At 61.3% G+C, this 20,035-nt stretch overlaps 8 protein-coding genes across 8 annotated transcripts; 5 read left to right on the top strand and 3 right to left on the bottom strand.

Annotated features, from left to right (window-relative positions):
- Positions 1–1,061: 1,061 nt before the first annotated feature.
- On the top strand, positions 1,062–4,332 carry RHTO_01540 (Ras GTPase-activating protein; the record flags this gene model as incomplete). Its single annotated transcript, XM_016415221.1, has 13 exons — positions 1,062–1,197; positions 1,427–1,542; positions 1,629–1,721; positions 1,797–1,967; positions 2,056–2,250; positions 2,313–2,552; positions 2,614–2,772; positions 2,830–2,985; positions 3,045–3,149; positions 3,205–3,923; positions 3,983–4,048; positions 4,114–4,251; positions 4,311–4,332. 13 exons carry the CDS (start codon positions 1,062–1,064, stop codon positions 4,330–4,332), a joined length of 2,316 nt encoding a protein of 771 aa, XP_016272599.1.
- Positions 4,333–4,667: 335 nt separating this feature from the next.
- On the bottom strand, positions 4,668–5,654 carry RHTO_01541 (V-type H+-transporting ATPase 21kDa proteolipid subunit; the record flags this gene model as incomplete). Its single annotated transcript, XM_016415222.1, has 7 exons — positions 4,668–4,691; positions 4,753–4,821; positions 4,884–5,097; positions 5,158–5,171; positions 5,251–5,266; positions 5,329–5,406; positions 5,464–5,654. The coding sequence occupies 7 exons, from the start codon at positions 5,652–5,654 to the stop codon at positions 4,668–4,670; spliced, it is 606 nt and encodes a 201-aa protein (XP_016272600.1).
- Positions 5,655–6,262: 608 nt separating this feature from the next.
- RHTO_01542 (uncharacterized protein) lies at positions 6,263–7,546 on the top strand (the record flags this gene model as incomplete). Its single annotated transcript, XM_016415223.1, has 4 exons — positions 6,263–6,715; positions 6,778–6,990; positions 7,054–7,320; positions 7,385–7,546. 4 exons carry the CDS (start codon positions 6,263–6,265, stop codon positions 7,544–7,546), a joined length of 1,095 nt encoding a protein of 364 aa, XP_016272601.1.
- A 504-nt stretch (positions 7,547–8,050) lies between these two features.
- Positions 8,051–8,998, top strand: RHTO_01543 (uncharacterized protein; the record flags this gene model as incomplete). Its single annotated transcript, XM_016415224.1, has 3 exons — positions 8,051–8,138; positions 8,207–8,281; positions 8,454–8,998. 3 exons carry the CDS (start codon positions 8,051–8,053, stop codon positions 8,996–8,998), a joined length of 708 nt encoding a protein of 235 aa, XP_016272602.1.
- Positions 8,999–9,379: 381 nt separating this feature from the next.
- Positions 9,380–10,145, top strand: RHTO_01544 (uncharacterized protein; the record flags this gene model as incomplete). The annotated part of the gene is made up of 3 exons (XM_016415225.1): positions 9,380–9,524; positions 9,700–9,744; positions 9,835–10,145. The coding sequence occupies 3 exons, from the start codon at positions 9,380–9,382 to the stop codon at positions 10,143–10,145; spliced, it is 501 nt and encodes a 166-aa protein (XP_016272603.1).
- Positions 10,146–10,252: 107 nt separating this feature from the next.
- Positions 10,253–13,232, bottom strand: RHTO_01545 (Calcium-activated chloride channel family protein; the record flags this gene model as incomplete). The annotated part of the gene is made up of 8 exons (XM_016415226.1): positions 10,253–10,912; positions 10,967–11,062; positions 11,119–11,574; positions 11,635–11,776; positions 11,836–11,888; positions 11,944–12,651; positions 12,772–12,892; positions 12,967–13,232. The coding sequence occupies 8 exons, from the start codon at positions 13,230–13,232 to the stop codon at positions 10,253–10,255; spliced, it is 2,502 nt and encodes an 833-aa protein (XP_016272604.1).
- A 1,507-nt stretch (positions 13,233–14,739) lies between these two features.
- On the bottom strand, positions 14,740–15,712 carry RHTO_01546 (uncharacterized protein; the record flags this gene model as incomplete). Its single annotated transcript, XM_016415227.1, has 4 exons — positions 14,740–14,826; positions 14,885–14,954; positions 15,025–15,266; positions 15,362–15,712. The coding sequence occupies 4 exons, from the start codon at positions 15,710–15,712 to the stop codon at positions 14,740–14,742; spliced, it is 750 nt and encodes a 249-aa protein (XP_016272605.1).
- A 971-nt stretch (positions 15,713–16,683) lies between these two features.
- Positions 16,684–19,713, top strand: RHTO_01547 (Ca2+-binding actin-bundling protein; the record flags this gene model as incomplete). The annotated part of the gene is made up of 9 exons (XM_016415228.1): positions 16,684–16,760; positions 17,162–17,588; positions 17,643–17,721; positions 17,777–18,203; positions 18,311–18,437; positions 18,494–18,754; positions 18,815–19,292; positions 19,408–19,441; positions 19,605–19,713. 9 exons carry the CDS (start codon positions 16,684–16,686, stop codon positions 19,711–19,713), a joined length of 2,019 nt encoding a protein of 672 aa, XP_016272606.1.
- Between the last annotated feature and the right edge of the window lie 322 nt (positions 19,714–20,035).

Below are 20,035 nucleotides of genomic sequence, written 5' to 3' on the forward strand. Positions count from 1 at the left end.
CGCGTCGCCAGCCGAGCGAGCGGGATCGACGCCGGCTCAACCTCCGCCTCTGCCCTTGTACAGGACCTTGACAGGACACCTCGCAAACCCTGTCAACCGTCGCTTTTCTCGGCCGCCTGAGCGGAAGCTACGATCGAGCGAGGTGGTCGCCGTCCGTGCACGGGCGCAGGCACTACTGCGACGGAACCTTGCCCTCTTCGCCCTCCCGCTCTCCCGCTGGCTTTCCTTGCTCACTACGTCGCTTCGCAGGGTTCGGGACCGTCAGCAGGACGAGGAAACACGACGGAACACGCCTCGTGTTCCTTGCCGAACTGCTGTTCGCCTGCCACGGGCGGCGGATCGACCTGTTCTTTCATTCCTTCCCGTTTCCTTTTCATTTCCCCGTCGAGCATCCCTCTGTCCATCTCTGGACCGCTCGGCGTGCCTTCAGCAATGTCCCGCCTCCGATGCGCCCTCGCACCGTCATCGTCGACGTCGACAGTCGCCGCACTTGGAGTTGTCCTCGTCGTCCTGCTCGTGCGCTCTTCCTCTTCGCGGCGGTCTCCTTCCCCTGCTTCCTTCGGCCGATGACGACGCCCAGGCTTCCATTGCGAGGCCATCGGCGGTACCGCTGCCTCACACTCGAGACTTCCGCCCGCCTCTTTGCCTCGTATCAGCGGGTTCATTCGCCGCCTCAGATCGCCCATCAGCGTCTGTGCACTCTGTCTGTAGCTCCAAATGGTCCTGCCATTCCATCATGCTTCCCTGCGCGTGCAAGCGGTGTTTCATTCATTTTGCGCGGTTGTCCTGGTCGCGACGAGGAGAGCGAGAGGGGATTGCTCACTACCACCCGCACACTCGCTGCTCGAGAGGCTCGCTGGACTGCTTGCTGGGATTGCTAGAGGCTGCACAGCGCGCGAACAACGCTTGTCCAGTCGCGCGAGCTGAGCGCTCACCGCTCCACCCCATCCTCATCTCCCCCGCTCGCGACACGACCTCACTACTCCTCCAGCACGTCCATCCAGCCTGCCAGACCGTCTCTCACACTTCCCTGCACACGGCGACGCGCCTCCCCGCGCACCATGTCCACCCACCTCTCCGCCTCGTCCTCCTCCGGCCTCGTCGCGACGACAAACAATCGCAGCACGAACCGGTACTCGGCGCTGCAGTCCCTCATCGCAGACCAGGATACAGATATTGAGGATGAGTTGGCGAGAGGTGAGTCGCTCACGGGCGAGCTTCAGGCCAGGTGAGGAGAGGGGACGGCGAGGTGGGGCAGGAGGAGGAGAAAGGCGACTAGGTCGCGCCAGGCGGTGGATGCGATTGCGGACGATGCGAAAGAGCTCTGAAGACTGGTTCAGCAGCAGCGCGACCTTTCAGACCCGCACAGCGCAACTCGATCCGCACTTCTTCAGACGAGACTAACGCCTTTCTCTCCCTTCGACAGCCCAGAAACGCCTGCGAGACCTCAAAGCGCGCATCTCGGCGCAGTCGAAGAAGAACTTTGTGTTGGAGCGGGATGTGCGGTACCTCGACAGCCGGATAGCGTTGCTCATCCAGAATGTGCGTCGAGAGGATTGCTTCCGTTCTTTCACTTCGCCGCGTATCGTGCGACGCGCTGACTGATCATACGCGGTCTTGATGCGCAGCGAATGGCGCTGGACGAGCGAGAAGAGGTCAAGGAGCACTTGGAGGATGTCGACGAGGGCGAGGAGACCGCGATGGACGAGCGGCGGCAGCAGGTGCGTCGGCGAGCCGCAAATGCGCCTGTTACTTACAACGAAGTGCTGACGCCTGGGTACGTTCCCGGCGCTCAGCAATACTCGAACCTCTTCTTCCTCCTCCAATCCGAACCCCGACACATCGCCTCCCTCTGTCGCCTCGTCTCGCTCAGCGAAATCGACACGCTCCTCCAAACGGTCATGTTCACGCTGTACGGGAATCAGTACGAGTCGCGGGAAGAGCACCTGCTGTTGACGATGTTCCAGGTGCGTTGCGAGGATTGGCTTTCTCGTAGCCGGGTGCCACGACCAGCGCGCTGACGAATGCTTGCGCTTCGATTCCGATGACGCACAGTCCGTCCTCGCTGCTCAATTCGAGACCGCAACAGAATTCGGCTCCCTCCTCCGCGCCAACACGCCCGTCTCCCGCATGATGACCACTTACACGCGACGAGGGCCCGGTCAGAGTTATCTCAAGAGCGTCCTGGCGGAGCGGATCAACAGCTTGATCGAGCACAAGGACCTGAACCTCGAGATCAACCCGCTCAAGGTGCGCCGCCTTTCCTCCTTCCGCGTCCGTTCTTCGATGACTGACTCGCTCGCTTTCGACAGGTCTACGAGCAGATGCTCAACTCGATCGAAGACGAGACAGGCGACCTCCCACCCGATCTTCCGCAAAATGTCACGCCCGAAGTCGCCGCTGCCAACGCCGACGTGCAGAACATCATCGCGCCTCGACTCACCATGCTCATGGAGATCGCCAACAGCTTCTTGTTGACGATCATGAACAGCATCGAGAGCGTGCCGTACGGGATCAGGTGGATTTGCAAGCAGATTCGGAGCTTGACGAAGGTGCGTTTCCGTCTCGCTCACCACCGCCGCTCGCGATGTTGACGAGGAGCGTGTGTCGCAGCGCAAGTACCCTGAAGCGACCGACTACGCCATCTGCTCCCTCATCGGCGGCTTCTTCTTCCTTCGCTTCATCAACCCAGCGATCGTCACGCCTCAAGCCTACATGCTCATCGACTCGCTGCCGGCCAGTGCCAAGCACCCGCGACGAACGCTCACTCTCGTGCGTCAGACCGTACTCTCCTTCAACCGAACGAGACTGACGCCCCTCGCTGCACAGATCGCCAAGATGCTGCAGAACCTCGCCAACAAGCCGTCCTACTCGAAGGAGGCGTACATGATGTCGCTCCAGCCGTTCGTCGACAACAACAAGACGCGGATGAACCAGTTCCTGAACGCGCTGTGCGAGGTCCCCGATTTCTACGACACGCTCGAGGTGCGTCCTCCGCGCTCGCCTAGGAGACGCGCAGAGCTGACAGTGGGACGGACGAGCAGATGGACCAGTACATGGCGCTCTCAAAGAAGGACTTGCAGATCAACATCACGCTCAACGAGCTGTACAACACGCAGAGCCTCCTCATCCAGCACCTCGACACCCTCGTGAGTCTGCCTTTGCCCCGTTCAGCTCGCCTCGGTCTAATGGAATCGTTCACAGGCCCGCAACGATAAGCAGCACCTCCGCATCCTCCTCGAAGAACTCGGTCCCGCACCTCCGCAAGTCCCGCGCAAGGAGAACCGGACGATCGAGCTGCCGCTGTACTCGCGCTGGGAGATGCCGATCCAGGACATCACGACGGCGTTGATGGCGGAGAACAACGTGACGCAGAACGACATCCTGTACCTCGAGGCGAAGTCGATCTTTGTCCAGCTCATCCGGTCCATCCCTCGACTCGCCGAGCGAAGACCGATCCAGCTTCCTCTCGTCGCCGAGACTGCCGCGACGTCGAAGGACGCGACGCTCGTGCGCAAGGGCATCAAGGTCAAGGAGATGCTGCGGGAGCTCGAGGAGCTCAAGCTCGTCGACCGGCGGGACAACTACAAGCTCCTGACGGACGAAGTCGCGGCCGAACTCGTCCACCTCGGCAACCTGCGCGAGAAGGTCGTGCTCGAGACGCGCTCGCTCGAGTCCGTGTACAAGACGATCTGCGACCACAACGCGTACCTCCGGTCGCAGCTCGAGCAGTACAAGGCGTACCTGCAGAACGTGCGGCAGACGACGGCGGGTAAGGTGGGAACGGGCGGTGTCGGCGTCGTCACTGTCGCCGGCAAGGACAACAAGCCGAAGCAGACCCAGCAGCTCGGGCCGTTCAAGTTCACCCACCAGCAGTTCGAGAAGGACGGGATCATCGTCGAGACAAACGTCCCCGAGAACCGGTGCGGCTCGTCGCTCACTCTCTGCCTGCACTTGATGCTGACGATTTCGCTTTCGGCAGGCGACCAAGCATCTTCTTCCTCGTCTCGTCGCCCTCACCTGGCGCTTTCCTCATCGCCCTGCACTAGTACGTCTTGCGCAGCCCTTCTGCTCGCAAAGAACTCTGCTCACAGCCTCTCGTCGCGCTCGCAGCAAGGGCCGCGAGAAGGCCATCCTCGAGATGGACCTCAAGATTGACGATCTGCTCGAGAAGAAGAACCAGGGCGTCGAGCAGCTCGACATGGAGTATGTCAGCCTCAACGTCTCGAAGGTCCTCGCACTGCTCAACAAGTAGGTTCCGAGTTCTCCAGTCCTCGTTCGAGCAACGAGCTGACTTCGGCATCGTGCAGGACCTTCCAACGCCGCAAGTAGCGAAATAGCCCGTCTCCCCTTGTCTGCTCCTCTCCCTATCGCCCTATCCCGCCTAATAGCCGCTCTCCTCGTCTGCCGTGATCACCTTGATCCCTTTATACCCCCTTTGCCGTATTTACGCTCGCTCGTTGCGCCAGTTTTACCGATTCCCCAACACTCGCTGCTGTCTGTAATGCTTGCACGGAATTTGCACGCCTGTTTCGCAGCAGAACGAGCTCGCTCCTTTCGCTATTCGCCAGCTAGCAAGGATGCGAGAAGCGGGTCGTGCGAGTCTGCGGAAAGGAAAGGTTGCAAACGGTATGGACAACTGCAGGGGCAGGGCTCCGCTGCTACGGTCATGCGAAGTCGAATGCTTTGCCCTGCGCAGAGGCGGAAGCGTAAGCAAGCTGGAAGCGGCGATGGGGAATACCAACAACGCACCGAGATGAGGAGCGCGGTGATGAACCCGAACAGGCCCAGGATCGATGAGAAGACCTCGATGACGAGGACCTGCACCGCGGGATATGTGAGTGGCTCCTTCGGAAGATGAGGCAGCTTGAGGAGGGACGCACTTTGACGAACAATTGCGGATCTGCCGCATCTGCAATCGCCGCGTTCGCACCTGAGATTCCGACTGCCACGCCGCACAACAGGTTGCACAAGCCGCTTGTGAGGCCTCCCCAGAAGAGGGCGAAACCGGTGTAGTAGTTGCTGGGGCTGTAGAGGGTCTCGATGGAAGGCGAGGCGGCGAGTTTCGCCGAGTAGACGATGGATGTGATGACGCCGCTGTTGGTACAGCAAGGTTAGCGGCGAATCTTCTACTGCATCGCAAGAGGTGAAGCGCACTAGATGCCGACGACCTGAAGCCATGCGCATTGACGGGAAGAGAGTCAGTTTCTGCGGCACTGCGCTGATCCGACGGCTTCCATCACGACTGACCTCACAGAACACGATACTGTATGACTCGTGCAACAGTGAGCGAAGCACGCAACGACGCTCAGGCGGGGCGAAACGCACCTGATCAAGTTCTTTGTTCGGATGCGCGGTGTCCGCACGCTTCCACCAAGAATCGACGAGCCCGTGATCCAGATTCCCCTGCACGTCAGGAAAAGGTCAGCAGACTGCGGCCGGCGCGACAACGGCGAGACTCACCATCCCGCACCCGCTACACTCAACCCGATATTCAGGCCCAGTCCGACTAGCGCGAACGCGTAAGGGCTCGTCTGCTCAAGGAACTGTCCCGGATTGAACTGCGTCCCCGAACCCGTGAACGTGAGGTAGCCTGCCACCAGTGTTGCGAGCGCGAGACCCGAGTAGGCGGCAAGGCCGATGGTGTAGCCCATCGCGGCGAGCTGAGGCGGTAGGAAGGGTCGGGCGGTGAGTGCTGGGTCTCAGAAGAAGGCTCACAGTCAGCTCGACCGTCCCAGAGCGTGTCGTCTGCTCGAACGCTCCGTGCGGGGGCGACGAAGCGATGAGGCGCCGCGGGAGGAACGAGAAAGCGCAGCGCACCTGGCTGGTGGGTTCTCAAGCTCGACAAGAGAGGTGACACAGCACACAGTCCTTCAGAAAAGCAGCAGAGCGATGTGAGCGTGTGTTGTCGAAGATGACGAGCGGGTCGTGGTTCGCCTCCTCCCCTTCACGACGCTGCTCGCTCGCTAGCTCGAGTGATGGTGCTGCTCGCTTTCGTAACGTACACGGACAACGTCGACCAGCCAGGCCGCCGGACCGCTCTCCCTCGCCTTCCCCTCAAGACCTCTCCCTCCTCGCATGCGCTTGAGCAGTCACAGGCGTACGGTACAGCATCTCCTACATTCTCCATTTGTACCACAGGCGGGAAAGCCGTGCGGATCTTCCGCCATCCCTCGGATCTTCCGTTCGAGCAGAGACGCTTTTCTCCTTTTTCGCCTCTTGACTTCAGCTGCTCGCGCCTCGTCTTACGCTGCTCAAGCTCATGTCGAGGCAGCCAGACTTCCGACGGGAGGTCTGGGAGAAGGCGGCGTCGAAGGACGACTTGCGGGCGCTGTTCCTCTACTCGACCCATTCGCCAGCTGGACCGTTTCCCACGCAGCACGACGTCTTGCAGGCCATCTCCGCTATCGAAGGAGCAACCGAATACCGAACGGTGACCTTTGATCGAGCCATCGCCGCTGTACGCAGAGTCGTGGAGAACGACTGGGATCTGTTGGTCCCGACATTGTGGGAGAACACCTTGCGCGGTTGTGAAGCTGCAGCAGCACTGCTTCGCCAGGGACAGCCCATCCTGGCTGCAGTCAAAGTGCGGCTCTCATACGATTCTTCCGGACCGGTGCTGACGCGCGAGGAACAGCCCATTCGCATGCAGGCACTCATGGGCTTGCCGCCGCGCGAAGGAAGTCAGGGTACTACTCACCTCACAACGTTTCCAGTCCGTCTGCCATATTTGCTTCCGTAGGCTAGACGAGAGCGCTGACATTCCCCTTGTCCCAGGTCACTCCGGCGGGAGAACAGGCATTCCGTCGGTTGCACCAGACTGCCGTGGACTGCGGCCATTACCCTGTTTTGTGTGAGCGTTGGGAGCTCTCGCGACCCGCAAGAACGAAGTCGCGACTGTCGAGGCTGTCCGAGCCAAGCCGCGAAGCGGTCTGCCAGTTGGCGGAATACTTGATCCACCTAGAGCCTACACCATCGCCTGAGGAGCTGGTATGTCCTTGCACATCTCCTGCACCTCAAGGAGATGCGCTCAACCAGACATTTTCCTCGCAGCCTACCCTCAACCAGCTCCTCGCCTACGCCGAGATCAGCGCTCGCTACCTAGACCTACGCCAGCACCTCTCCTCCATCGTCGACCTCTACCAACATCATGAGCGGTCTTTGACGTACGCCTCGCGCTGGGCCTCGAAGATCGAGCGTACCCTTCCCTTCGTCGACTTCGCGAAAGTCACCGCCGCAAGCAGCACGGAGGCTTTGTCGCGCGTGCGTATGTTGGTATTGAGCATCGACGCGAACGCGCCGCCGTTCCCCTCGGATCTCGTACGTCCTCTCCTTCGGGCCAGAAGTGCGACGAGCGACTTCGACTGACCTCAACCGTTCGCAGCCTTCCGCCACCGCTCTCTTCGGCACGGACATCCTTCTCCAGGCCGACTTGCACCGAGCGCACCATCAGGGAGACCTCCGCCGCATCTCGCACCGGATGGCAAGGCGGATTGGGACGACCAAGGAGGCGTGGGAGGCGCAGCGGGCGACAGGGATGTTCTGAGGGGTAGTAGAAGGGTGCATTGCGGCGTTCGTGCGCTTGTTGACCTTCAAGAGCGGGCAAAGAAGTCGGGTGGACGATGCTGGACCATCTCTTCGTAGCCGCTCGACCTTCGCAAGTTCGCTTCTCTCGTCCTTCGCTTCGCGCAGCTCTTTCGCCATCACTACTGCCCAGCTTGGGGAAGCTTTCCTGACATCTGCCAAGACGAGCGAACAGGGAACGCAAGCCGGGCGTTCCGCTTTCTCCGCCTGTCTCCTCGTCGCCTCCGGCTCGCCGCTGGCTCCTCTCCCCTCGGTGCGCGCTGCGGTTGTCAACGGTCGTCGTCAGCCCGTCGGAAGACCGCAGCTGTGGACCGTCACCCTTGTTCTCCTGCTGCGTAGAACTTGGCAGCTGACCCATGACGCGGAATCGTCGCAAGCGGGAGGAGGAGGAGAAGGGGCGTCTCTTCCTTTCTTTCTCTTCACTCGACCACTCTCTTCCACGCTCGAACATCTCTCAAACGACACAATGAACCCCACCGACCAGACTTACGGCTCCACGACGACCGGCGCAGGAGGATACGGCGCTTCGCAGACGGGAATGGGCGGCACGACCGGTGCGTGTGCAGCACTCGCTCCTACGTCTCTTTCGTCGTTGGCTGACCATCAGAACGACGCTCTGCAGGCATGACCGGCACCGGCGCAGGCTACGGCGACGAGCGTGGCCTCGGATCGGGCGTTGGCGCCGGCCAGGGTGCTGGTGCGTTTCCTTGTCCCTCGTCATCTCGCCTTCGACTCGCTGTGCCTTCGGACGTCGACAGAGTGCCGAAAGAATGACGAAGCAGTCTTGGACAAGCACGCTGACCTTTTCTCGCTGTCTCCTCCTCCTCCCCCCTCCCCCTCTCCTGCACATCGTCATCACCGTCTCGCAGGCTACGGCACGACGACCGGGCGCGACCCGATGACCCACCAGGGCGCCGAGGTTGGCAAGCACCCCCTCACTGCCGCCGCTCACCCTACGCACCCCGTCGCGAGCGCCGAGGCCAAGGACATCCAGAAGCACGGCCACACCGGCCACCACCACGGCACCGGCACCGGCACGACGACGACGACGGGCGGCACGATGGGCCAGGAGGCTGGTTCGATCGCTCACCACCCGCTCACGGCTGCCGCGCATCCGACTCACCCTGGCGCTTCCGCTGAGGCCAAGGACGTCCGCAAGCACGGAGAGACGGGCCTCACTCACGACACGACGACGACTGGCACGCACGGTACGCACGGATTCCACGGCACGCACGGCGCTGCGGGAACGACTGGTGCGGCCAAGCCTTCGATGGGCGACAAGCTCGCCGGCGCGACCGAGAAGCTCGTCGGCAAGGTCACGAACAACCCCGCCAAGGTCCAGGAGGGCGAGATCAGGCAGACGGAGGGCAAGGCTGCCGCCTCGGGCGCTGGAGTCGGCGGCGCTGCTTACTGAGCGAGGATGGGACGGAGCCGCTTGCACGCTTGACGATACCGCTACGATACCGCTACTGTACATGAATGCGAATGAACACACGTAGTTCTTCTCCTTCGTCGTTGCGAGCGAGAGAAACAAGTCGACCTTCCCAAGCTGCCGCGCTGCCGTCTCCTCGTTGCTCAAGTTCACCCTTCTCTTCCTTGCATGTTCGTTGGGCCCTCCTCCTTCTTGTGTCGCACTGCTGGCAGGTGCGCAAAGAACAGCCAATCTAGCGGAGACGCCATTTCCGAGCCTGCGACTCGCGCTCCGTCTTCTCTTGCGCTCCTTCGCTTCGCCTGCTCCGCTCAGCGCACGCCGAGCGGCCTTCAAAGGCAACCATCCAGCTCAAGTCGACGCTGCATGCGCCTCACCGCCTGCCTCGGCACGACGAAAGCGACCCGCGGCCAGTTCTCCTCGCTCTTTCCCCATCACTGCGCTCCCGCCAGCTCATCTCCTCACGCCGCCGACTCGATGCTTCCATCTTCAAAGGACGTCCACCGCGACGGTGCGTCTCTCACACCCGCTCGCTCGACCCACGAAGGCAGAGAAGCAGGAGAAGCAACGAGGCGAGGACGTCAGCGGAACGCGCGGGACGGAGGAGTCGGAAGCCGTCGAAGGAGCGAGTTGCTGACGGTCCATTCTCTTCCTCTCGACGACTCGAACAGCTCGCGAACACGCAGGCATGAGGGAACCGCTTTGCTCGACGAACTTGTCGCATGCGATGAGTGCGTTTCGCTCTAGCAGGCCCTGATTGTCTCGCCAGTCCGCCCCTCTGGAGGTAATCGGCTTCGCTGCTTACGCTCGCGCACTTGCAGAGGATGTGACAGTCAGCCACCACGGGGACCGCCCGAGCAAACCCCAAACCGACCTCCCCCTCTCCCGCGACTCCACAGGCGGCAGCCTCTCCACCGGCGAGCGATACGAGCACGCCCCCTCACACCCCAAGCCGCAACCTTCGGCCAGTCAGCCGAGCCTTGTCGACCGGGTGGAGGGAGAAGCGGAAGAGCTTGTCGGGCGATGGAGGCATGATGCGCAGCTTGTCGAGGCGGGACGGACGCAGCGAGATTACGGGCGAGAAGCGATCAAGCAAGGGATGGAAAACGGAGGAGGATCCGTCATGCGGTGAGGGCGAACAGCGGGAACGAGGAACCGGATCATGTGCGAAGTTCGTGTCTGTTGTACTGCACTGCGTACGAAAGAATATGTACTGTCGTAAGAAGCTATGCGCCATGCTCAGTCAGTCTTGCCGATAGCCTGCACGATTCGTTCCGCCTCGTTCTCCCTCTTCCAAAACTCGGGCAGCGTGTCGACATCCATCGCCGCGTCCGCCGGCGCGCCAACCTCCTCAACCTTGAACCCTTCGTGTCCCTCGCGCTTCTGCTCCTCCCTCGCGTCCTCGCTAACCCATCCCATCGCCCTCCGCGCCATCTCCTTCGGGGGAATGCGCATCCCCTGCTCGTCCAGCCACGACCGCTTGAGCTCCAACTCGCGCCTCTTGACGAACTGCTGCGCGATGGAGCCGTCCCAGACGAGGCGAGTGAGGATCCAGCGCGTGAAGGCGCGGATGATAAGGTAGGCGTGCGACGAGGCGAGTGCGATAACAGCGGCGGTGAGGAGGAGGTTCTTGATTGCCGAGATAGTGTCGGACGAGCCGGTCGCGGGAGGGAGAGCGCCGAGAAGTTGAGGCGCGTCGGAGGGAGGCGGAAGGGAAATAGACTGGGCGTGCGAGAGGCGACTCGTCCAGAAAGCAGCGGTACCGTTCGCTGGGAGCGAGACGTTGTGGTGTGTGAGGTTGGCGATGTAGCCGGCTGTCGCGCCGGGGAAGGTCTTGCGAGGCTGGTAGAGGTAGATGAGCGAGGAAGTCGTCAAGGCGCCTAGGTACGAGAGGAAGCCCTGTGTGCGCAGAATGTCAGCGACCTCGATGCCGGCAAGGCGCGTCGGACGCACGATAACGTCGAGCCAAGGGCCGATGCTGCTCGTCCTGTACGGGATCGGGCGGCGGGCTTGCGAAGTGAGCTTGAAGGCGTCGGAGCGGATCTCGAACTGCGAGTTGGACCATCAGCAAGGGTCTCTGCGGAAGAACGCTATAGGCGACGCACAAAGTTGTTGATGAGGCTCCAGATCGGGCTGACGGGCCAGATGACGGCAAAGAGGACGATGTAGCCAAACTGCTGGGCCATCTCCTGATACTCTCCAAAGATCTCGTTCGTCGGGAGGAGCTGTTCCTGCCTGATGCGTGCAAGGAAGTCCTTCTCATCCTCGTGGTCGCTCGTACCCGCCTTCTCGCGAGCCTTGTCAGCCGCAGCCGTGTGGTGAAGCTTCTCCTGGACGACCGGCATGAGCTTCGCTTGGAGGTAAGGGAGGCCGACTTCGAGGAAGGCGCCGGTAATCTGACCGGTGAGCGTGTAGGCCATGAGCTGGGTGTGCAGCTTGGAGGAGTTGATGCTAAAGGAGCCGGACTGGAGGGTCTTTGAGGTGGTCGCAGAGAGAGCGGCGGCGTGGCGGGACGGCAGGCGGGTGAGGATGTGCGGGACGAGGAACGAGCCGAAGGGAATCTGCGCGCGGGTGTCAAAGGTCAACATTGCGTTCGCGTAGCGCGAGAAAGGGCGACGCACGTAGACGTAGCTCGTGAGGAGCAAGTTGCCGTACGCCGCGACAAAGTTGAGCGCAAACGTCTTGATCGTCAAGCTCGCCTCGTGCTCCGACTGGCGAGGGTGATTCTCGAACGTCGTGAGCTTGCTCGCCGTGAAGCTCCAGCTGCGCAGCGGAGTAGTCAGCGGGAGGGTCGCGCCTGTTTCGTGTGAGAGACGACTCACAGCGCGTTGACTTGGGGCACGAGGGTCACGAAGAGGACGGTCGGAATGAGGGTCTACGAGTAAGAGGCGTCAGGAAGAACGTCGACGAACGAGAGCGGCGCGACGCACCAGGAACTTCTTGAAGGGCCCGCTGTAGACCTCGCTGACGAGGGTCTCGACGACGTAGATGGCCGAGATGATGGTCCCGAGGAAGCCAATGAAGGCAAAGTAGGCCGGCAAGCTCGCGAGGCTACGAGTCAAGGTGCGCCTGAACGACCACTTCTCCCTCGTGATGCCGCTGACGGGGTCGACCTCCTTGCCCTCGCCGCGGAAGCCCGGGCGCTCGATCTCGACGCGCTCGTAGCGGTACGTGCCCCACTGGACGGCGATGGCCTTTTCGCGAAGGCGCCAGGTCTCGATGAAGACGACGCTCCAGCCGACGAAGCCGATCCCGAGGAGCGGGTGGAACGAGAGGCCGAGCAGCCAGAAGAAGAGTCCGATGACGGAGGGGAACAGGAGCGAGCGGAAGTAGTACGAGAGGAAGGCGAAGTAGAGCGCGACCTTTTCACCGAGGTGCGCCTTCAAGTCGTCGAGCTCGCTCTGCGGGATCGTGAGGAGCTCGAGGGGGTTCTTGGTCGCGGGAGTGTTGCCAGACTGGGTGGCGGGGAGGTGCGACCACCTGCGGAGCCACAGCTTGTTGTACGCGGCGTTGTGAGGCGGGAACATGTCGATGAGGTGCGGGAACTCGACCTTGTTGGCGGGCGTTGGCGGGAGCTGCGACGCGACGGGGAGACCGCATGTCGGGCCTGTCGAGGCAGAAGATCGGATTGAGGCGGCCTGTGTCGCGCGAGGAGACTGCGCGAGAGCGAAAAGTCAGCTTCCGTCGCCTCGTCGCCGCGAGTCTCGCGCCTTCGCCACAGCACCTCGACAGTGTCCAGTGAAGCCCTCCCAACGCACCGTGAGAATCGAGTAGACGACGCGGATGCGCTCCGCCTCCTCGATGGGTTCAGCCGCAAAGTCGCTCGGCTCGCGCGGACTCGGCCTCGAGCTGCCCAAGCCGTGGAGCCAGTCGGACATCCTGTTCGTGTGCCATCCACAGCCAGCGTCAGCGTGTCCCCAGCGAGCGTCGCAGGCGAAAGTGATGTCACTGACCGTTCGCGGGTCACTTCCTCACGCACCCTCTGCTCGCCCGCCTTGACGAAGAGTAGCACCGTGTTGGTCCCCTCTGCACCGTTCCTGCCAGTCACCTTTAGTTCGGCGCCCTCCAGCACCTCGACGAGCTTCGCATACTCGTCCCGCAGCTGATCGGCGCGCTTCGAGCGGACCTTTGAGTCCTGGTCGCTGCTGAGGCCACGCACGGGCGAGTTGTAGTTCGGATCCGTCGAGAAGACGAGTACAAAGTCTGGCGAGGGGTCCATGGCGAGGTGAAGAGCGCCGTCGCAGCGCGAGAGGTGAGGGAGATAGGGAGAGGAAGAGAAGGTCGGCGGCCGCATCTTGGGACACATCACTCGCTTTCGTCGGAAGTGACAGTCGAGTACAGGTCGTGCTTATTTGCGGTCGATGGACCCGGACAGGCTTACAAGCGCGGCGAGGCGTCGTGAGCGTCGTCGTCGTTTCGCTTCCGTCCTCTCCCTCCTCGGTCTTGTTCTCGCTCAATTCTCGCTCGTCCTGCTTCCTTTCGCCGCCCTGCAGTTTTGTTGACGTTCTCGTCCATCATGCTACCCTTGCCGCTGGTTGTAGTGGATTGGCGCCGCACGAAAGAGCAAAGAACGGATGAGGAAGGCGAGGAGGGGCGGTCCAGCCGGTCGGAGGTCTTCCGTGACCTGGAGCGGAGGCAGTACTGTTCTGCAAGACTGATTCTAGCCACAAGGGGGCTCAGATGGTCGAGCTGGTTAAGACGTGAGATTTAAGTAAAGGCTTTTTGCCTAAGCCTCCTCATTGCGAAAGCAATCGTGGGTTCGAGTCCCACTCTGAGCATCTCTTTTGCCTTCCTGCAGCCTCCTAGCGTCGCCGGAAGCATCCCGAGTCGATTCCCGACCTCCCAGACCGGCTCACATCCTCCTTCGCCCGGGTCCGCTGTCTTTCTGCCGCTGCTGGCAGCTCGAACAAGAGGACAGCTGCATTGCGTGAGAGACGGCCGAAGTGCGCTGGAGCGGCGAAGAGGGGGAAGCGGAAGAGGAAGAGGCGGAAGAAGTGGGTGCGAGAATTCGAGTGGGCGAACAGAGAGGCTGTGGCAATGCATGGCCGTTTGATGACCCAGGAGGCGAGCAAGCGTGGTGTGCGGCAGTGTGCATAAAGCTGGAAAGGCAACAAGAACAGAGGGAGAGAGAGGGAGAAGAGAGGGCAAGGGGAACAAGCAAGGACGATTCACTCACTGTGGGAGTTTCCCAAGCTTCTCAGATCTGTTATTCTCATTCAAGCAGTGTAAATTGACAATTTACAGCAGTGGAAGCTCTCGGGATTCAGGTTATGAGATGCTGGAGAGACATCCTAGGATGCTGAGGAGGAAGAGATGCAGGCGGACGGGAGACGAGCCTCCAGTCACCCCTGAGCACGCTCAATGCTCTGATTAATCTCCAACGTTGCGTCGAGGCCCTGGGTAGGCTCTCATACGGCCTTGGAAGCGGCTGGCGCGATGGACTGATGAGAATGGCGAAAGGGAGCAAGCACCGTGCCAGTTGCCTCCAAGGGACTCGCGAGCAGTCGAATCGAGTGATACCCAGTCTACAAGCAGTGAGCTACCGTCACTCAGCTCTGCGACGTGACTGCAGACGGGCAAGACACTCGTTCACCGCTCCTCTTCCTCCTCCCGCTCAGACTCACTCCGCAATACCAAGTTCGGTCACAGAAGGAGCTCCGCCTGTCATCACCACTGCAGAAAGGCACTTCGGATCTCCTTAGAGCAAGCAGCAAGACCGAGTACCGTCAAGCAGGGTTGACCTTCCCAAAGTCGTCGGTACCGCAGACTCCGGGCGAGACGGCAAGGAGGGCGTAGTGGTAAGGTAAGAGCAACTGCTTGGAGCACCAGGCGGTTGTATGAAGCACAAGGGGACGGAGTTGCAGGAGAAACCGAGAAGAAGGATGGAAGGGGCGGGTTGTTGGCGGCGGTCAAAGCTTGTTCCACAGGAAGGATGGAGGACCTGTGTCCTGCGCAAGGAGTATGAGCAAGTGAGAGCACGGGGAGAGAGACTGGGAATGGGCACACCCTACGAATCGAGCCATATTGCCTTGAGCAAGTTCGACCCATCGCTCCTGACCTGCGCCGTATAAAACTTGAGCCACCAATCGTTGTTGAAAAGCAATGTCCGGTTGGTGATCTTGATGCGGCCCACCTTGAGACGGCTGAGCATCTGTCGTATCTCCTCCTCTGCATCGGCGTGGATGAGGGGTTGTGCCTTGTACACCTGCCACACTGTTATATCCTTGGGGTTCCTCATGTATGGGGTAGACAACTAGTTCGTCCTCGATGCGGAGTTTGCGACACGCCGGGTTGGTTGCGTAGTTGTGGATGGTCTGCGAGACCGCAGGCGTTCTCGAAGGACCGAACTTGGAAGTTGTCTCCCTCAGCCCAACTACGCGCCACGAATTCCCTGCTCAGACCTTTAGTGAGGTCTACTTCTGTCCCAATGAGAGGGTGGAGCGTGACATCGGTGTTGAGGGGAAGTTTCGGATGAGGAGGAGGAGGAGGGGTGCGCCAGTCGTCTGGGACAAAGACCTCTTGCAGGTTGCGAGGCGCTCTGAGATACTGGGATTCGCCTTCATCCGCGGGTGGTTTGGGCGGGAGGAGTGCGGGCCGACGTGCGCAATTGTCGGGCGTGGTGTGGAAGAGCCGAGGGTGTGAGCGAAGAGTCGGGCGGCAGAGGGTCAGGTCAATGGCAGCGAGAGTCTTCTTGAGCATTCCGTAAGAGATGCGCTAAGGCCTTGACAACTCAGCGCGGACGGCTCAAAGCCTCAACAACGGCCTTCTCGGCGAATCTTCGCCTGCCGTCACATCCAGCGGCCAAATTGGCAGCTTTGCTGTGGAAAGAAGGTCAAGAGGGAGGGAAGGGAAGGAAAGATCGCAGACCACAATGACGGCTCTCCCTCCTCATCCCTTCCTTGAACCCACGATTGCTTTCGCAATGAGGAGGCTTAGGCAAAAAGCCTTTACTTAAATCTCACGTCTTAACCACTCGACCATCTGAGCCCCCTTGTGGCTAGAATCAGTCTTGCAGAACAGTACTGCCACCGCTCCAGGTCAAGGAAGACCCCCGACCGGCTGGACCGCCCTCCTCGCCTTCCTCATCCGTTCATTGCTCCTCCTGTCGGTCGTGGTGGCGGCAGGTGGACCACTTCGACGGCATGACCGACGGACCGAGTCTGGGAGGCATAAGCAGCGGGGGAAAGCAGGACAAGCTGGTCGATCGAGTGAAGAGGTCGGCGGATAGTTGTTCAGCCGGCTGGAAGAGCAATCCTGATGCCCTGTCGACCTTTTCGGCTCAAGAATAGACAAACTTCGAGGGGTGGCTGTCAAGATGGATCGACGAGGGTGGTTTGACAATGAGGGAGTGTCCCTCAGAAGGTGCTGCGCTCCTGCTACTCCGGACGAAACCCAGAACCTCCTCAGCGCATCTGAATCCGTCCTCAGACCGCCCTTCCACCCTTCAGGCTGCACCCAAAGCGAGTAAAGCGGTCGAGAGATGAGAATGGCGAGGGGGAGCAAGCATCACAGCGGGCAGCCTTGAGCAGTTCGCTAGCGGTCGGGCCCTCAAATAACAGTCCACGAGCACGTATAACCCGCCAGACAGCCCGAGCGAGATGGTGGCAGGAGGACAAGGGACTCGCTCACCGCCTCGCTCCTTCACCTCACACCACACGCTCACACCCAAGATGCAGGCCCTCAAACTGCAGCGCAAATACCCCAACTTCTCGCAGGAGGAGATGATGGCGCTCTGCTCGCAGTTTGAGTGCGTCCCCTTGTCCACTCGCCGACACCGCCTCGTTGTCCCCACCTCGACTCGGGAGCGCTGCGACGGCGCTATGAGGAGCTGCGGAGGGGCTGGATGGATGCGCAGAAATGCCTGAGGAATTGGCGAACGACGCCAGGCCGGCAGAGGTGGTGTGGGAGGACGGCCTTGCTCTCCCGACCGCGTCATGCCGAGTGCGGTGGAACAGTCGGACGCGCAGGACAGGGAGGACGGATTGGACAAGGATGGAACAGGCATTTGGGCTGCAGGAGCACTCACTCGGCTGGGCGGACTTGCGAGCGCGGCTGCCTCCTCTCTCCGACTGGGTCGAGCGGGTTCGACGGAGCGCAGCAGGACTACACACTACGAACGGGACTGACATCCGTTCCACACGTTCGCAGCCAGATCGACATCGACTCGACCGGACGCCTCCCAAAGTCTACCGTCTTGACCGCCCTCTCGACCAACGCGCAGCCCAATTCGCCCTCCGGCAAGTACACCTACGACCAGGTCCGCGAGACGCTCAAGACCGTCTCGATCGACTCGTCTGGACAGGTGGAGCTCGACGACTTTGTCGACCTCGTCGACAAGTTGCGGTCGGGAGCGGGTGCGACAGCTGGACAGGTCTTGCGCGGCGGAGCGTTGAGCGGACTCATGGGAGCAGGCGGGGGTGCGGGAGCGAGCGCAGGAGCAGGAGCGGGAGCGGGAGCGGGAGCTGCGGCGGCGGGTGGCAGCGGAGGAAAGGTCCTCGTCAAGGGCAGCAACACGAACATCACGCACTCGATCAACGAGGACGAGCGGACCGAGTTTACGAGGCACATCAACTCGGTGAGCGGCATGTGAATAGTGTTGTCGTCTTCGTGCTGACACTTTGGCGCGCAGGTCCTCGCCGGAGACCCCGACATTGGCGACCGCCTGCCCATCCCGACCGACACCTTCCAGATCTTTGACGAGTGCCGAGGTGTGCTCGCTCGACGGGATTCCCGGCGGTCTCAGCTGACGGACTCTGCGCGCAGACGGCCTCCTGCTCGCGAAGCTCATCAACGACTCGGTTCCGGACACGATCGACGAGCGCGTTCTCAACAAGGCGTCCAAGAAGGCGCCGTCCGCGATGCCATCCGCCAAGTCGAAGGCGACACTCAACAACTTCCAGATGACCGAGAACAACAACCTCGTCATCACGTCGGCCAAGTCGCTTGGTCTCTCGGTCGTCAACATCGGCGCGACAGACCTGAACGAAGGCCGCGAGCACCTCATCCTCGGCTTGATCTGGCAGATCATTCGTCGCGGTCTGCTCGCCAAGATCGACATCAAGATTCACCCCGAGTTGTACCGCTTGCTCGAGGACGACGAGACGCTCGAGCAGTTCTTGCGCCTCCCGCCCGACCAGATCTTGCTGCGCTGGTTCAACTACCACCTCAAGGCGGCCAACTGGCAGAGGCGGTGCGTTCGAGCTCCTTTCGCGGATTCGTCCATCGTCGCTGCGACGTCCAGTCGTTCCGGAAGGATTCACCGCGTGCTCCGCCTGATCACCAACTCCCCCTCCGCAGTGTCACCAACTTCAGCAAGGACGTCTCGGACGGCGAGAACTACACTGTCCTGCTCAACCAGCTCCAGCCGGCCGAGTGCTCGCGCGCGCCGCTGCAGGAGCGGGACCTCCACACCCGCGCCGAGAAGGTGCGCTTCCAGTCGTCCTCGCCCACGGACGTCGCTCAAGCTTCGCGCTCCCGCAGGTCCTGCAAAACGCCGACGCGATCGGCTGCCGCAAGTACCTCACGCCCACCTCCCTCGTCGCAGGCAACGCCAAGCTCAACCTCGCCTTTGTCGCCAACCTCTTCAACACCTGGCCTGGCCTCGAACCGCTCGAGGAGAACGAGCGACCGGTCATTGAGGACTTTGATGCCGAGGGCGAGCGCGAGGCGCGCGTGTTCACGCTCTGGCTCAACTCGTTGGACGTCGATCCTGGCGTGCACAACTTGTTCGAGGATCTCAAGGTGCGCGCGCACGTTCACGTCATCACGAGGCGGCTCGCTGATCCTCGCACGCTCGCGCAGGACGGCCTCATCCTCCTCCAAGCGTTTGACAAGATCATCCCCGGCTCGGTCGTCTGGCGGCGAGTAGCCAAGACCCCTCAGCCTCTCTCGCGCTTCAAAGCCGTCGAAAACACCAACTACTCTCTCGAGCTCGCCAAGCAGAACCACATGCACATTGTCGGGATCCAAGGGGCCGACCTCGTCGACGGCCAACGGACGCTCACGCTTGGCCTCGTGTGGCAAATGATGCGCCGCAACATCCTTTCCACGATGGCGAGCCTCTCGAAAGGCGGAAGGGAGATCACGGATTCGGATATCGTCAAGTGGGCGAACGAGCAGGTGCAGAAGGGCGGGAAGAGGAGTTCGATGCGCGGGTTCAAGGACCCGAGTTTGAGGGACGGCAAGTTCTTCTTGGACTTGTTGGACAGCCTCAAGCCGGGATACGTCGACTATTCGCTCGTGTATGACGGGAAGAACGACGATGAGTGCAAGGCGAATGGTGAGTTTGGCGGGGACTTCCTCTGGCTGTCTTTCTGCCTGTGGCGGTACTCGTCTCGCGCAGCGGATGTCGATACCCGGAAGCGCGCATGCTGACCGGACCCCTCGTCGCACAGCCAAACTTGCCATCTCGATCGCCCGCAAACTCGGGTCCGTCCGCCTTCCTCCCTCCTCTCCCTCTCCTCCAGACACACATACACACACACACACACACACACACACACACGCGCGCGCGCTCGCAAAGCTCACTCTCAACACTCACTGCCTTCCCTGCGCCTCGCTCGCTCACTCACTAACACCCTCCTCTCCACAGCTCCCTAATCTTCATCGTCCCCGAAGACATCGTCGAAGTCCGCCCGCGCCTGGTCTTGACGTTCTGCGCGGCGTTGATGGCGTTGCAGAGTGGCGGGGGGTTGCACTAAGCAGCTGGCTCGCGAGGGGAAATGCGACGTTTTTGTGATTTTCTCGAGGACGACGTGGAGGTGGATGCGAGAGGAGAGGAGAGGAGTGGACTGGGTCGTGTTGTGCGGGTTCGCTATGCTCGCGGACGGAGGAGACGCTCTTCGCCCTCGACCCGAATATCACCCTGCTTATGACCTTCGCAATCCTCCTCACCTCCCCTCGCGGCGCTCTCCGCTGTACGCTTCCATGCGCACGCTCTCGAACGCGAGGAAGACGGGCCCAGGCGCTCCGGAGCGAAGACGGCGTTCCTTGTCCTCCTCGACTCGTGCTCGTGCGACTCGC

Source organism: Rhodotorula toruloides (genome assembly GCF_000320785.1).
Source record: "Rhodotorula toruloides NP11 unplaced genomic scaffold Scaffold14, whole genome shotgun sequence".
Classification (NCBI taxonomy): Eukaryota; Fungi; Basidiomycota; class Microbotryomycetes; order Sporidiobolales; family Sporidiobolaceae; genus Rhodotorula; species Rhodotorula toruloides.